Genomic DNA, 16,851 nt, shown 5'->3' with positions numbered 1-16,851 from the left:
GCAGCCAGAGCAGAGCAGGGCTGCATCTCTCCAGGCGTGAGCTCAGCTCCTTCTGCAGCACACGGGGGCTGAGAGCAGCTGCTCGAGGCTGTGGACAGCAAAGGCTGTGAGGCTGGGAAAGAGCTGACATTCTTTTAAGGAGATGCCATCGTTAGGGCACTTGGCTCTCTCTCTAAGACAGATGTCTTTCCAAGCCGTGAGCTGCCCTGCAGGATGCAAATCTTTCCCTGAAAGCCTTACCTGGAAGCCCAGGGAGATGAAGTGGGGAGATGCAAAGAGAGATGTCACATTCCAAAAGGAAAACCAAGCACTCCTGCCTCTTAGCAGTGTACCCACCTGGGTGGGTGAGGATTGCTTTCTCAAGAGCCCACGGGCAGAGGCCTCTCCTCTTCCTCACGTATTCAAACTCATGAAAATAATCTCAAATCACGGATCTGAACGATCGTTTCCTTCAGAGAAAGAAAACGTATTGGATTATACGGCAGGAGGAAGGTCACCAAGGAATGGTCCAGGTTGTTGCCAAGAGAAGTCCCACCTAACTTGCCTTTTGTTTCTCCTCTGATGATTACCCATGTCCAGGAGCCACAGATGCCCAACAGCAGCTCCATCAGCGAGTTCCTCCTGCTGGCGCTGGCAGACACGCGGCAGCTGCAGCTCCTGCACTTCTGGCTCTTGCTGGGCATCTACCTGGCTGCCCTCCTGGGCAACGGCCTCATCAGCACAGCCGTAGCCTGCGACCCCCGCCTGCACACCCCCATGTACTTCTTCCTCCTCAACCTCGCCCTCCTCGACCTGGGCTGCATCTCCACCACTGTCCCCAAAGCCATGGCCAATGCCCTCTGGGACACCAGGCACATCTCCTACGCTGCATGTGCTGCCCAGGTCTTTCTGTTCTCGTTCTTGCTGTCAGCTGAATTTTACCTTCTCACCGTCATGTCCTATGACCGCTACGTTGCCATCTGCAAGCCCCTGCACTACGGGACCCTCCTGGACGGCAGAGCTTGTGCCAGCATGGCAGCAGCTGCCTGGGGCACTGGGCTTCTCAATTCTCTGCTGCACACTGCCAACACGTTTTCACTGCCTCTCTGCCGAGGCAACGCTGTGGACCAGTTCTTCTGTGAAATTCCCCACATTCTCAAGCTCTCCTGTTCCTACCCCTACCTCAGGAATCTCAGTCTTATGACATTCAGCGTATTTCTGTTCTTTGGCTGTTTCGTTTTCATTCTGCTTTCCTACGTGCAGATCCTCAGGGCTGTGCTGAGGATGCCCTCTGTGCAGGGACGGCACAAAGCCTTTTCCACCTGCCTCCCTCACCTGGCCGTGGTCTCCCTGTGTGTCAGCACTGGCTTCTTCACCTACCTGAAGCCCCAGTCCATCTCCTCCCCAGCCCTGGATGTGGCGGTGGCAATTCTGTACTCGGTGGTGCCTCCAGCAGTGAACCCCCTCATCTACAGCGTGAGGAACCAGGCACTGAAGGACGCCATTCGGAAACTGTTGTTGCGGATGTTTTCCAGTTATCGTAACGATTCCATCTCTCTGCCCAGGTGACTTCTAATGTGTCCCATTCTAAGCTTGGGCTTTGTTGTTTGCCATTAGTACGTTCTTTTCTTTAAAACATGTTTAACATTTTCCAACCACTTGTGCTGCTTCTGTTCCCCTCCAATGCTTTCCATTTGTCTCTTCTTTTCCCTCCTTGATCCTATGGAACTTGAGATTCCGGCGTATGCCTCCTCGTGTCTGAGATGAAGTAGCAGCAAAGAAAAGGGCAGTGAGTGAAACCTGTGTTTGACACAGCGAGAAGATATCTTCTGTTGCTCAGAGGTTCTCCACTGCGGAAAGTGGATTCAGCTGGGGGTCCTGATGGATGAAGAGCTGGCCATGAGCCAGCACTGCGCTCTCGTAGCCTGGATGGCCATCGGTATCCAGGGCTGCTCCAACACAGGGGTGTCCAGCAATGAGAGGGAGGTGATTGCACCCCTCCACTCTGCCTTTGCCAGGCTCCATCTGGAGCACTGTGTCCAGGCCTGGAGTCCCTGCACAAGGCAGACACGGAGCTCTTGGCGTGGGTACAGAGGTGCACCACAAATATAAGCAGAGGGCTGTTTAAGGATTGTGGAAGCTCGAATTGTTTAGCTTGGAGAAGGAATGCTCCGGAGAGAGCTCACAGTGATCTGCAATATTGGAAAGGAGCTTGCAGGCAGGAGAGGGACTTCTTGTGCTGGAAGACGGTGATACGATGAGGGCAGATGGATTTAAACTGCAAGAGGGGAAGTTTGTGTTGGATGCTATGAAGAGATCCTTCCCTCAGGGGTGGTGGGGCACAGGATCAGTCTGTCCAGAGAATATGTGGATGCCTCATCTCTGGAGGCATTCAAGGCCGGGCAGCCTGGTCTTGTGGTTGGCAACCCTGCACACAGCAGGAGGGTTGGAACTACATCATCCTTCTGATCTTTCCAACCAAAGCCATTCTATGCTTCTATGATTCAGCGGACAGAACTTGGATGTAATAAAATTTACTTTTACAGAGCTGTGCCTTTTGATTCCCTTTGCTGTCAACTAGCCACATCCATCTGTGTCCTCACCTAGTTTTTCTCCATGGAGGGAAGCTGGGAATTGGTGTCTAGTGTAACTCTAAACCTTTAATAATTAAACCTTTAATCTAAGCCTAACCCCAACCCTAACTCCTAACCCATAACACAAACTCCTAATCTTAAAGTCTAACCTCAACCCGTTCTTGTCCTAAACTTCAACCTAAACTCAAACTCTTCCCCCTAAATACCAACTCTTATCACATCCCTCGCCCTAACAATAACTCAAGTGCTGGCACTTCACCTAACACTAAATCTAATCATCAGTGCTAGCCCCAGCCCAAACCATAACCTTAAAATTAGGGTTCAGACACTGAACCCTATCCCTGATCCTCTGGTTGGCCGCTGGTAATCAAGTGGGCTAAATCAGGCTGCTGCCCTTCCAAGTCAGTTCCAAGACGGATGGAATTCTCAGCATGAGTACAACACAACATGCCTTACAAACAAACGTTTCATAAGAGCTGCTCATCAAGGCCCTGTCATACAGAAGACGTCTCACCATGAGCTGTGGAGAATTCAGGAAGATCCTAACAAGCACTGGAAGATCCAGGAAGGCTTCTGAAGTGCGACTGGTCCGGGAAGCAGCAGCTGGAAGCACATAAGTCTGGGCGAGAGGATTGGGGATATCTGTGAGAAGTGTTGTCTGAAGGCCTTGGGAAGTCACTCCAACCACATGTGAGCCCAGAAATTGAGAGAAATATGCATCTAGATGTGAATAAGGAGGAAGAGGAACGAAGGAAGGAAGGAAGGACCCTCCTGTGCAACCAGGGGAAAATGACAAGTTTCCATCGGATGTGCATGGCTCTGCATGTGGGATGTGGGATATTCACTGCAGGCAGTGGTTGTGCTCAGCCATGCCCCATCAGCTGGCTGACCTTGTTCTTCTCCTCTCTTTTTCCTCCCACCCTTCAGTGCCCTTCCAGAAGCATTCATGACTGTGGAGGAAGCCTAATTCTCCTGCAGTGTTGGCTCGTTGCTGCAGTGGAAGAGGGAAGAGTTTGTGAGACAAGGGGAGTACTGGGCCAGTGCTTGGCCCTGCTGCTGGATGAAGCACAACTGAATCAACCCCTGATTCAAGGTGTCATGAAAAGGCGTAGGAAAAAATCTCTGTGTAATAAATGTGTGATAAATAACTCTTCTGAGTTTTGAGGACTTTCCATAAATGCTCATGATTTATTTTCCATAAGCCGTGGAGATGTAGCAGCAAGATAATGACTTTTATGTTTTATCTCAACACGGATTCATACAACCAATAAAAAAAAATAAAATCATTTGTAAGTGACCTTTAGAGATCATTTAGTCCAACTGCCTGAGCATTTCAGGACTAAGCAGAGGTGAAAGCACGTCACGTAGGGCTTTATCCAAATGTCCCTTGAGCACCAGAGCTCATGGGGCAAGAACCTTTAAAGGAAGCCCTTCCCAGGGTCTGTTTTGAATGTAGTAAGTTGGAAGATGAAAGAGAAGCAGAGGGTTTTTGTGTCCTGACTCGAGAAAGCGACTGATGTAGGGGCTGCACAGGTAGAGAATGAGGAGGATGACAAACTGGCTGAATGGCTGGGCCAGTCAGAGTGGTGGTCAGTGGCACAAGGTTTTGCTGGAGGCAATAATGGGTCTGATCCTATTTGACGTTTTCATTCATAGTCTGAACTGTGAGGCACTGGAGTTGAGGATGCTGAGTGGAAGAACCACGCCAAGAAGTAGGAAAACAGGCCATTAACAGGAAGGCCTGACTCCAACACTTCAAGGACCCACTTGGAGGTATTCCTCAGCTCTGAGCATTGGAAGATTAGGGGGACCAAGGCAGATGGTTAACACTGAAGCATCACTTCCTCTACACTCGAGATCAGTGCTTCCCTCCGAGTTAAAAGTCAGACAAAGCTGAACAGAGACCGGCATGGATGAGCAAGGAGCTCATGGATAATCTCAAAGGCAGGAAGAAAGTCTACGAAATGTGAAAAAGAGGCATGGGCACTTGGGAAGAATAATGGAACACTGTCAGGGCCTGCAGGGATGCAATGAGGAAAGCTTGCAATTAAATCTGTCAAAGGAGATCAGGGGAAAATGGAAAGGCTTTTCAAGTATCTTAATAGCAAAAGGAAAGCTAGGGAAAATGTGGGTCTGCTGCTGAATGAGGTGGGTGCCCTGGTAATGGAGAGCATGGAGAAAGCAGAGTTACTGAGCACCTTCCTTGCTTCTGTCTTTATTGATAAGATTGCTCCTCAGAAATCGCAGACCCTGGAGATAAGAGAGTGACTGGAGAAAGGAAGACTTCCCCTTGGTTGAGGAGGAGCTGGTCAGATTGCCTAAGGAAAATCAATGCACACAAATCAACAGGCATCAACAGGATTCACTCAAGTGCAGCTTGGGGAGCTGGCAGAAGCGATTGTCAAACCACTCTTTCTGTCATCTTTGAAGTGTCTTGGAGAATGGCAGAGGTGCTTGAAGACGGGAGGATAGCCAATGTCACACCAGTCTTCAAAACAGGCAAGAAGGACAAATCTGTGAAACTTCAGGCCAGTCAGCCTCACCTCTGTCCCTGGAAGGGTGATGGAGCAACTTGAGCTGGATGCCATCTCCAAGCAATTGGAAGAAAAGAAGGTCATCAGGAACAGTCAGAACGTATTTAACAAGGGCAAATCATGCTTGGCCAACCTGGTGGCCTTCTATGATGTTGTCACTGGCTGGGTGGATGGGGGAGAGCAGTGGATGTAGTCTACCTTGATTTCAGCAAGGTGTTTGACACTGTCTCCCACGACATCCTTATAACAAAGCTGAGGAAGTGCGGGATAGATGAGTGGACAGTGAGGTGGGTTGAGAACTGGCTGACTGGCAGAGCACAGAGGGTCGTCATTGGCGGTGCAGAGTCTGGTTGGAGGCCTGTAACCAGCGGTGTTCCCCGGGGGTCGGTGCTGGGTCCGGTCCTGTTCAACATCTTCATCAATGACCTTGATGAGGGGATAGTGGCCACCCTCAGCAAGTTTGCTGATGATACGAAGTTGGGAGGATTGGCTGACACGCCCGAAGGCTGAGCTGCCATTCAGCGAGACCTGGACAGGCTGGAGAGCTGGGCAGTAAGAAACCAGATTGAGGTTTAACAAAAGCAAGTGTAGAGTCTTGCACCTAGGGAGGAATAATTGCATGCACCGGTACAGGTTGGGGGATGACCTGCTGGAGAGGAGCTCTGCAGAGAGGGACCTGGGTGTCCTGGTGGACGACAGGTTGGCCATGAGCCAGCAGTCTGCCCTTGTGGCCAAAAAGGCCAATGGCATTCTGGGGTGCATTAAAAAGAGCATGGCCAGCAGATCAAGGGAAGTGATCCTCCCCCTCTACTCTGCCCTGGTAAGGCCTCATCTGGAGTACTGTGTCCAGTTCTGGGCTCCCCACTACAAAAAAGACAGGGATCTCTTGGAAAGAGTCCAGCGGAGAGCCACAAAAATGGGGAAGGGCCTGGAGCATCTCCCCTATGAAGAAAGGCTGAGTGATCTGGGTCTGTTTAGCCTTGAGAAGAGAAGACTGAGAGGAGACCTGATCCAGGTCTATAAATATCTGAGGTGTGGGGGGCAGAGTGGCGAGGCCAGACTCTTTTCAGCAGTATGTGGAGACAGGACAAGGGGAAATGGCCAGAAGCTGGAGCATAGGAAGTTCCGCACCAATGTGCGCAAGAACTTCTTTACGGTGAGGTGACGGAGCACTGGAACAGGCTGCCCAGGGAGGTGGTGGAGTCTCCTTCTCTGGAGATATTCAAGACCCGCCTGGACGCCTACCTGTGCGACCTGGTGTAGGGATCCTGCTTTGGCAGGGGGTTGGACTCGATGATCGCTGGAGGTCCCTTCCAACCCCTACGATTCTGTGATTCTGTGATTCTTCAATGTCATCACTGACTGGATAAATGGTGAGAAGGCAGTGGATGTTGTGCAGTGTATAGGAAATGCTGAATCACAGCCTGAACCTCTGATTGATCACCTGAGGTGAGCAATGAGTCAGCCATGGGAGCACGGGTGAAGGCAATTCACCTCTGATGCTGGAAGGGCTGGAGCCTGGCTGCACCTCTCCTAGATCCATTTAAGAGCTGACTACCAGTGGGGAAGGATCTCTTTCAGGTGATTCCTCCTTTGGAGTTTTACAGCGAGCCCAGGACAAGGATAAGCATTCTATCTATTCTTTCTTTCGTGTTATAATCTGCTTAGCCAAACTCTCTTATATTTCATTATTATAGCATCTGTATTTTCAGTGAATGTACATTTGGTCAGTCAGACAGGCTTTAAATGCTATAATTTACATCATGTCCTTTCTATGGAATTTCTATAAATGGGTCAGAGGGGAGAATGCTACCCTCCTAGATAAAATGATTTCAGGGCAGATCCCAGGATTTGTGGAATCTCCCTATTCTGATCTAGAGGTGATCCATAAAAATGGGGCCTCCCACTTGTTATGGGAAATATCTCCCTTATCACGTAGCAGATTACTTTCAGGGTCTTAATAAAGAGATACTGATCATGAAAGAAAGACAACTAGCTGTCTCCACACTGACACAGCCACTATTAAATGTTTTATGTCATGCTGAAATGAAGAATAGTACTTTAGAGAATGAAAACCAACTTTTGAAAGACCGCATTGAATAGTTAGAGCAAGAACTTGGCATATTAACAGGGAAGAAACCTATTCTGCATCTTCCAGTAGGTCAAGTTCATAACATTTCAATAGACAATGACCAGACTTCTGAATCAACAGACTTAATTGATTGGGAAAATAAAAATTCTAAATTAGATCTCGAATGGAGTTTCTATTGCCCCAGTCTGGGAATACATCCTGGGCATAGATATTCTATGGGGTCTGGCTCTCCAGACAACCGTGGGAGAGTTCAGACTTGGACAGAGATGTATCAGTGTCCAGGCGGTGCAGGCAATATTAAGAGGCCATGCGAAACATGGGCCTATTTGCCTGCCAAAACTGTGCCAGATTACTGATGTAAGACAGTACAGACTCCGGGTGGGCAGCATGAAATATGGGGAGCAGTGCAGGAATTAGAAAAAGTGGGCATTACAAGACCTGCACACAGCCCATATAATTCCCCCATATGGCCAGTGCGGAAGTCGGATGGCACGTGGAGAATGACAGTGGATTACAGAGAATTAAATAAGGTCATGCTGTCTGTTCATGCAGCCGTACCCAATATTGCCTCCCTAATGGACACATTGAGTAGGGAGATAAAAACCTATCATTGTGTCCTATATTTGAGGAATGCGTTCTTCAGTATCCCGATTGCTGAAGAATCCCAAGATCAGTTTGCGTTTACGTGGGGAGGCAGGCAGTGGACCTTTCAGGTCCTGCCACAGGGGTACGTGCATTCACCAACGTATTGTCACAATCTAGTGCCATATGACCTGGCTGATTGGAAAAAACCTGATGATGTTAACCTGTATCATTATATCGATGATCTCCTGCTGACATCCGACACACTGGAGGCAGTAGGGCAGGCGGCAGATTCATTAACTGCCTATTTACAACAGAGGGGATGGGCTATAAATCCCCAGAAGGTGCAAGGTCTGGGCCTGTCTGTAAAATTCCTGGGGGTGGTTTGGTCAGGAAAGACCCAAGTGCTGCCCAGTGCTGTCATAGATAAGGTTCAGGCGTTCCCAGTCCCTACAACATCGAAGCAGCTGCAAGAGTTTCCAGGTATACTGGGTTACTGGCGTTCCTTTATACCTCACCCAGCGCAGCTGCTAAGGCCGCTGTACAGACTCACAAAAAAGGGGCAGCTGTGGGACTGGGGGAAAACAGAACAGGATGCTTTCCAACAGGCAAAACTGGCAGTTAAACCAGCCCAGGCATTGGGTATATTCGATCCTACCCTCCCAGCTGAGTTGGATGTTCACGTTACTCAAGACGGCTTTGGTTGGGGCCTGTGGCAACGCCAGAGTTCTGTTTGGACCCCCATTGGTTTCTGGTCTCAGGTCTGGCATGGAGCAGAAGAAAGATGCAGTATGATTGAAAAACAGTTATTGGCTGCCTATTCAGCATTCCAGGCAGTAGAGCCAATAACCCAGACGGCTGAAGTTATAGTGAAGACCACTCTGCCGATTCAGGGGTGGGTGAAAGGTCTGACCCACCTTCCTAAGACAGGGGTGGCCCAAGCACAAACAGTGGCACGATGGGTCGCCTACCTCAGCCAAAGGAGCAGTCTGTCTTCATTGGACTTGAAAGAAGAACTTCAGAAGATCCTCGGCCCAGTGACCTATCATTGTGATGCACCAAAAGAAACGCTGGTCGCTCCACCAGAGAAGAGCCCCGTTCAGGAGGGAGAATATCCTATCCCTGAAGATGCCTGGTACACAGATGGGTCCAGCAAGGGCAACCCGAGCAAGTGGAGAGCAATAGCACACCATCCCTCCACCGAGACAGTCTGGTTTGATGAGGGGGATGGTCAGAGCAGCCAATGGGCAGAACTGCGAGCCGTGTGGATGGCTATAACCAAGGAACCCGGTGATGGTATCCTGAATATCTGTACAGACAGTTGGGCTGTGTACCGGGGGCTCACTCTTTGGATTGCACAGTGGGCCACCCAGGAACATACGTGCAACTCCAAAAAAGAATATGAGGAGCTTAAAAAGGAGCCAGTATGTTCCAAGTAACATAAGGGTCCTTAGTTCTCTATATACTGCTCTTAAGATGAAGTAAAAAACCACAGATGCCCGCATTCTCCACCAGTAGTTGTCACGGGGTTGTCCTTGGGTATAAGTCCATGACAGGGGGAGCTGAGACGGCTGAGCCAGGCCAGAGGCAGACAGACAGACGTTCCAAGTCCTGAATGGATCTCCACCCCATCTCCTCCTCCTGCCAGGTCCTCCAGGGATGCTGCCCCCTTCCCGTCCCATCAGGATACTCAAAAAGTCCACAGAAGTCAGTAAACAGAACCAGAACATAACTCGTTAACTCCCACTGGTCCACACGATGTTCTGATGTGGAATACTGACAACAAACAATCACGAAACCACAACAGTTGTCACCGTTGGAGATAGCAGGAAAAAAGCTCTGAGCTGTCCCATAGGATCATACGGGGACTCCTCAGAGAAGGTCGTGTTGCCAATACCCCATCCAAAATCTTCCTGTGTCCCTCTAGGGGTAACTGCACATATGGCTTCCCTAAAGTGCCTGTAGACCAGTGCGCACAGCGTGGGAAATGAACAGGATGGGCTGGAGATCTGTGTGCAGTCGCAGGGCCGTGATCTCCCTGCAGTCACGGAGATGTGGTGGGGCAGCTCAAAATGCAGGGCTGTGTCCTTTTCAGGAAGGACAGGCTGGGGAAGCGAGGTGGAGGAGCTGCACTTTCTGTGGGAGAGCCACTAGAATGGATTGAGGTGCACCCGTGGGAGGGTGAAGAGCGTGTGGAGTGCTTGTGGGTGGGAATTAAGAGCAGGGCTGGTATGGATGACACTGTTGTGGGCTGTACTGCAGTCACCAGATCAGGGGGATGAGGTCAGTGAAGTCGCCTTCTGCACGCAGCTGCAAGGAGCCTTGCCATCCCATGCACTGGTTCTCATGGGGGACCTGAATCACCCAGATATCTGCAGGGTGAGCAACATGGCTGGGCACACACAGTCCAGGTGGTTCCTGCCATGCGCTGAGGACAATTTGGTCACGCAGGTGTTGGAGGAGCCAACAAGGGGTGGGGTGATTTTGGACCTTGTTCTTTCCAGCAGGGATGGGCTTGTTAGGGATGAGAAGTTTGGGGGCAGCTTCAGATGCAGCAATGGTGAGATGGTGGAGTTCAAGACCTGGGGTGGAAGAAGTAAGGCAAAAAGTGGGATTGCTGCCCTGGACTGTCAGAGAGCCAACTTCAACAATTTCTGGGATCTACTTGGAGGTATCTCATGGTCTCGAGTGCTTGAAGGTCAGGGAGCCCATGAGAGCTGGGCAACATTTAAACAGCACTTCTTCCAAGCTCAGGATCAGTGCATCCCTAAGAGTAGGAATTGGGGGAATGGAAGCAGGAGGCCTGCGTGGATGAGCAAGGAGCTCATGGATAAGATGAAAGGGAAGGAGAAGGTGTGGGAAAAGTGGAAAAAAGGGCCTGTCCTCTTGGGAAAAGTATAGGAGTGTTGTCAGAGCCTGCAGAGAAGCAATGGGGAAGGCTGAAGCTCACACTGAGCTGAAGCTAATGAAGGAGAGAAAGGATAATAAGCAGGGTGATCTTGCTACACATTTTAATTTCTCTTTCCTTTTCCTCCTTTCCTCTGAAAGCTGTAAGTAATTCAAGCCTTCTGTGATTTTCCTATAATGCATACAGCTTAGACAAATACAATTGTGAGCGTATCAACACGTAAAGGATTACCATTTTGTAGAAATGTCCTGAAGGACTACAGGAGGAACATGGCTGGAAAAGGACTTAGAATTGATTGTTTCAGCGCAAGCTGACAGGTCAGCCCTCACCTATAATAGTTTTGCTGTGGTGCCAGAGACACCCAGCAGGACGCTGTGATCTGTGCTGCTGTGTCACAAGGAACAGCTAGTGAGATTGCAGAACCACCAAAGTAAGGCCGTGCCAGGGTGAGTGGCAGTGCAGGAGTCGAGGTGAGTGTCTGCAGCCTGCAGGGAAAAGGAGGCAAGTGTAGGACTGCACAGAACAGCCCATGGTGGAGATGGCCAACAGCACTGGCAAGGCTGGAGGGACCTGACAGAAAACCAAGGTCTTTGACCTCTTGGCTGTGGCAGTTGTGTCTGCAGCTGAGGCTCAGGAGGGCGCACGTTGTCCTCATCCACTGGGGCTCCTTGCCTCCTTGCAGACCTGTAGGGAGGCCAGTAGGTGTCATACCGTTGTCCCTCACAGAACACTCCACGCACACATGGGACAGGCGTACTCTTCTTGGACAGGTATGCCCTGCTTTGGGTAAGGAACTGGCTGCCCATGTCCAGTGGGCAGTGTTCATGGAGCTAGGTCCAGCTGGCGGCCCGTCACAAGTGGTGCCCAAGGGGTCGGTCCTGGGCACCATCTTGTTCAGTATCTTTACTGATGGCCTTGATGAAGGCATTGAGTGTGCCCTCGGTAAGTCTGCGGATGACAGCAAGTTGGGAGGTGGTGTGGATCTGCCTGAGGGTAGGGAGGCCCTTCAGAGGGATCTGGAGAAGCTGGATCGCTGGGCTCAGGGGAATGGGATGAGGTTCACTACAGCTATAGGCTTGGGGCTGATGGCTGGGTGACTGTGAAGAGGAAAAGGAGCTGGGGGTGCTGGTTGATGCTCGGCTGAACGTGAGCCAGCAGTGCGCCCAGGTGGCCAAGAGGGCCAATGACATCCTGGCCTGCATTGGAAATAGCGTGGCCGGCAGGAGCAGGAGGTGATCGTCCCCTGTACTCAGCTCAGGTGAGGCCGCAGCTCGAGTGCTGTGTTCAGTTCTGGGCCCCTCACTACAGGAAAGACTTTGAGGCCCTGCAGCGTGTCCAGAGAAGGGCAACAGAACTGGTGAGGGGTCTGGAGCACAAGTGCTGTGAGGAGCGGCTGAGGGAGCTGGGATTGTTTAGGATGGGGACGTAGAGAAGACGGGGCTCAGAGGAGACCTTACTGCGCTCTCAAACGTCCAGAAGGGAGGTTGAGATGAGGAGTTTGGCCTCTTGTTCTCTCAGAGGGAGGTCAGACAGTGGAATGGCTGCCCAGGGAGGGGGGGACTTGCCGTCCCCGCGGTGCTCAAGAGGCGCCTGGCCGAGGAGCTGAGATGTGGCTTAGAGGCTTGCATAGCAATGGCAATGGGAGGATGGTTGGCCTGGATGGTCTTGCAGGTCGTTTCCAACCTTGAGATTAAATGCTTTTGTGATTCACATCCCACTGACTGTCAGAGAGCCTTGGGCCATCAGTGAGGGACGGACCACCCTTCCCAAAGCCTGCAGCGATGGCCCTACCCTTCTGTGCATCAGACAAACCAAGGGCTTTCTCAACCTGAAAGCACCTGCACAGGGCCCTTGCCTGCCTGTAATCACAGCCTCCCATCTGCTCTAACACAGCTGTGGGGAGGCTTTGTTGGTTATGGCCCCACAGGGACCAATTACTACTTCAATACTCTCCAACATTTCTGGACAGCGTTTTGACTGCACCTCCATCATTTGGTTACAGCAGGCTTCTCTCAGTGCCAGAAGTCCACCGACACCACACACGCTGTGGGGCTCATTACAGTGCACAAAGACCTAATGAGCCATTTCCCTCAAGTCTTCAAGACTTCAGCTGCTCATTAGGGAGGTCTCAGTGTTGCAGACAAAGCTTTCAAGGAGCCCTGTCCAAAAAAGGAGTTGTCATATTTAAGGCACTTTTATTACAGCAGACACAGAGATGTCACTGAGTGCGGCACAACCCCTGTGACACAGATGGCAGCTCCAACAGGGAGAGGGAGGTACAGCCTGCATGGGGACAGCATTGTGGGGATCCAAGAGGGAAATGCAGTCAGTGAGAGCTGATAAGCGGATAGAGACTGCACCAGGCAAAGATGGGAATTAATGCAGACAGAGGAGAAAGAGGCCTGTGGAAGAGGAGGGATGCTTGTGGCCACATGTGTGGTCAGTGCTGGTCTGGCTGGGGGTGTGGGAGGCACGGGAGGGAGCTGACTGCCCTCCAGGACCCAGGGCTACAACCTCAGGACAAGATGCTCCAACTGATTCAGCTGAATCCCATCCCTATGGGATGTAAAGGGCTGTCCAGCAGAGCCAGGTAGCTGCAGGGAGATGTGTGGGGGGAAGGAGCCCCCCAGCAGCACAGGGGCCTTCTGCTGCTAAGGGTGCTGCATGGGGCTGGGGGCTCACAGCTGCACTGCACGCTCAGGACCCAGCAGAGGGGACTTTTCAAGAAGGAGAACCCAACATGGGAATTCCTGCCCCGTCTTCATTTTCCTACCGTTAGGATGGGGACTGGAGAAATGGGAGAGGAGCTGCCTATGTTGACACATCACTGAGACTGCTGTACTGTAGCTCAGGAGGTGAGCAGGTTTGTGAGCAGCATCCTCATGTTCCATCAGTCCCTCCTCACTCGGTGGACAGAATGAGCATCAGCTCTGTCGATCCCATTCAGGCTTTCTGATATGTCTGTTTATACCTGCAAAGACAGGCGTGCACACAGTACTGCCCTGCAAACAGGCAGTTTCCTGGCAGGCAAAGATGGGTGCACTGACCTTGGGGCGGTGAGTGTGCGTGCAGCAAGGAAAAGAAGGAAAAGACACGAGACAGGGAAACAGCAGGCAGGGAAGACGATCTGCAGGCAGCTGGGCTGTGATCAGGGAGTGAGAGGAAAGGGAAAACAGAAATGTTGTCCAGGGGGACGACTCAAGAGACAACCACATAGGATTCCCCTCCAAGCTGGCTCCTTCTTCTGAGCAAGCCCCCTGCATCCTCTCCCACCCAGAAATACCTCTGCCTTCATGGCAGTGGTGCCCAAGCACGAACCCCCTCCTCTGCAGCCAGAGCAGAGCAGGGCTGCATCTCTCCAGGCGTGAGCTCAGCTCCTTCTGCAGCACACGGGGGCTGAGAGCAGCTGCTCGGGGCTGTGGACAGCAAAGGCTGTGAGGCTGGGAAAGAGCTGACATTCTTTTAAGGAGATGCCATCGTTAGGGCACTTGGCTCTCTCTCTAAGACAGATGTCTTTCCAAGCCGTGAGCTGCCCTGCAGGATGCAAATCTTTCCCTGAAAGCCTTACCTGAAAGCCCACGGAGATGAAGTGGGGAGATGCAAAGAGAGATGTCACATTCCAAAGGGAAAACCAAGCACTTCTGCCTCTTAACAATGTACCCACCTGGGTGGGTCAGGATTGCTTTCTCAAGAGCCCACGGGCAGAGGCCTCTCCTCTTCCTTACGTATTCAAACCCATGAAAATAATCTCAAATCATGGATCTGAACGATCGTTTCCTTCAGAGAAAGAAAACGTATTGGATTATACGGCAGGAGGAAGGTCACCAAGGAATGGACCAGGTTGTTGCCAAGAGAAGTCCCACCTAACTTGCCTTTTGTTTCTCCTCTGATGATTACCCATGTCCAGGAGCCACAGATGCCCAACAGCAGCTCCATCAGCGAGTTCCTCCTGCTGGCGCTGGCAGACACGCGGCAGCTGCAGCTCCTGCACTTCTGGCTCTTGCTGGGCATCTACCTGGCTGCCCTCCTGGGCAACGGCCTCATCAGCACAGCCGTAGCCTGCGACCCCCGCCTGCACACCCCCATGTACTTCTTCCTCCTCAACCTCGCCCTCCTCGACCTGGGCTGCATCTCCACCACTGTCCCCAAAGCCATGGCCAATGCCCTCTGGGACACCAGGCACATCTCCTACGCTGCATGTGCTGCCCAGGTCTTTCTGTTCTCGTTCTTGCTGTCAGCTGAATTTTACCTTCTCACCGTCATGTCCTATGACCGCTACGTTGCCATCTGCAAGCCCCTGCACTACGGGACCCTCCTGGACGGCAGAGCTTGTGCCAGCATGGCAGCAGCTGCCTGGGGCACTGGGCTTCTCAATTCTCTGCTGCACACTGCCAACACGTTTTCACTGCCTCTCTGCCGAGGCAACGCTGTGGACCAGTTCTTCTGTGAAATTCCCCACATTCTCAAGCTCTCCTGTTCCTACCCCTACCTCAGGAATCTCAGTCTTATGACATTCAGCGTATTTCTGTTCTTTGGCTGTTTCGTTTTCATTCTGCTTTCCTACGTGCAGATCCTCAGGGCTGTGCTGAGGATGCCCTCTGTGCAGGGACGGCACAAAGCCTTTTCCACCTGCCTCCCTCACCTGGCCGTGGTCTCCCTGTGTGTCAGCACTGGCTTCTTCACCTACCTGAAGCCCCAGTCCATCTCCTCCCCAGCCCTGGATGTGGCGGTGGCAATTCTGTACTCGGTGGTGCCTCCAGCAGTGAACCCCCTCATCTACAGCGTGAGGAACCAGGCACTGAAGGACGCCATTCGGAAACTGTTGTTGCGGATGTTTTCCAGTTATCGTAACGATTCCATCTCTCTGCCCAGGTGACTTCTAATGTGTCCCATTGTAAGCTTGGGCTTTGTTGTTTGCCATTAGTACGTTCTTTTCTTTAAAACATGTTTAACATTTTCCAACCACTTGTGCTGCTTCTGTTCCCCTCCAATGCTTTCCATTTCTCTCTTCTTTTCCCTCCTTGATTCTATGGAACTTGAGATTTCGGCGTATGCCTCCTCGTGTCTGAGATGAAGTAGCAGCAAAGAAAAGGGCAGTGAGTGAAACCTGTGTTTGACACAGCGAGAAGATATCTTCTGTTGCTCAGAGGTTCTCCACTGCGGAAAGTGGATTCAGCTGGGGGTCCTGATGGATGAAGAGCTGGCCATGAGCCAGCACTGCGCTCTCGTAGCCTGGATGGCCATCGGTATCCAGGGCTGCTCCAACACAGGGGTGTCCAGCAATGAGAGGGAGGTGATTGCACCCCTCCACTCTGCCTTTGCCAGGCTCCATCTGGAGCACTGTGTCCAGGCCTGGAGTCCCTGCACAAGGCAGACACGGAGCTGTTGGCGTGGGCACAGAGGTGCACCACAAATATAAGCAGAGGGCTGTTTAAGGATTGTGGAAGCTCGAATTGTTTAGCTTGGAGAAGGAATGCTCCGGAGAGAGCTCACAGTGATCTGCAATATTGGAAAGGAGCTTGCAGGCAGGAGAGGGACTTCTTGTGCTGGAAGACGGTGATACGATGAGGGCAGATGGATTTAAACTGCAAGAGGGGAAGTTTGTGTTGGATGCTATGAAGAGATCCTTCCCTCAGGGGTGGTGGGGCACAGGATCAGTCTGTCCAGAGAATTTGTGGATGCCTCATCTCTGGAGGCATTCAAGGCCGGGCAGCCTGGTCTTGTGGTTGGCAACCCTGCACACAGCAGGAGGGTTGGAACTACATCATCCTTCTGATCTTTCCAACCAAAGCCATTCTATGCTTCTATGATTCAGCGGATAGAACTTGGATGTAATAAAATTTACTTTTACAGAGCTGTGCCTTTTGATTCCCTTTGCTGTCAACTAGCCACATCCATCTGTGTCCTCACCTAGTTTTTCTCCATGGAGGGAACCCTAACCCTAACCCTAACCCTAACCCTAACCCTAACCCTAACCCTAACCCTAACCCTAACCCTAACCCTAACCCTAACCCTAACCCTAACCCTAACCCTAACCCTAACCCTAACCCTAACCCTAGTGTAACTCTAACCTATATATTAAACCTTTAATCTAAGCCTAACCCCAACCCTAACTCCTAACCCATAACACAAACTCCTAATCTTAAAGTCTAAACTTAGCCT

General features: G+C 51.3%; 2 protein-coding genes across 2 annotated transcripts; both read left to right on the top strand.

The window, feature by feature from the left end:
- Positions 1-194: 194 nt before the first annotated feature.
- Positions 195-1,548, top strand: LOC149913287 (olfactory receptor 14J1-like). The gene has a single exon (XM_090130223.1). The coding sequence runs from the start codon at positions 562-564 to the stop codon at positions 1,546-1,548; it is 987 nt and encodes a 328-aa protein (XP_089986349.1). The 5' UTR covers positions 195-561.
- Positions 1,549-14,531: 12,983 nt separating this feature from the next.
- LOC149913286 (olfactory receptor 14J1-like) lies at positions 14,532-15,574 on the top strand. The gene has a single exon (XM_090130224.1). The coding sequence runs from the start codon at positions 14,579-14,581 to the stop codon at positions 15,563-15,565; it is 987 nt and encodes a 328-aa protein (XP_089986350.1). The 5' UTR covers positions 14,532-14,578; the 3' UTR covers positions 15,566-15,574.
- The last annotated feature ends 1,277 nt before the right edge of the window (positions 15,575-16,851 follow it).

Source organism: Phasianus colchicus, chromosome 39 (assembly GCF_987193195.1).
Source record: "Phasianus colchicus chromosome 39, bPhaCol1.hap1.1, whole genome shotgun sequence".
NCBI lineage: Eukaryota > Metazoa > Chordata > Aves > Galliformes > Phasianidae > Phasianus > Phasianus colchicus.
The sequence above is the reverse complement of the archived record's forward strand: the minus strand, read 5'-3'. Positions and strand labels throughout refer to the sequence as shown.

Coding starts and splice junctions, on each gene's coding strand:
- LOC149913287 (XM_090130223.1), top strand. CDS start 562: ATGATTACCCATGTCCAGGAGCCACAGATGCCCAACAGCAGCTCCATC.
- LOC149913286 (XM_090130224.1), top strand. CDS start 14,579: ATGATTACCCATGTCCAGGAGCCACAGATGCCCAACAGCAGCTCCATC.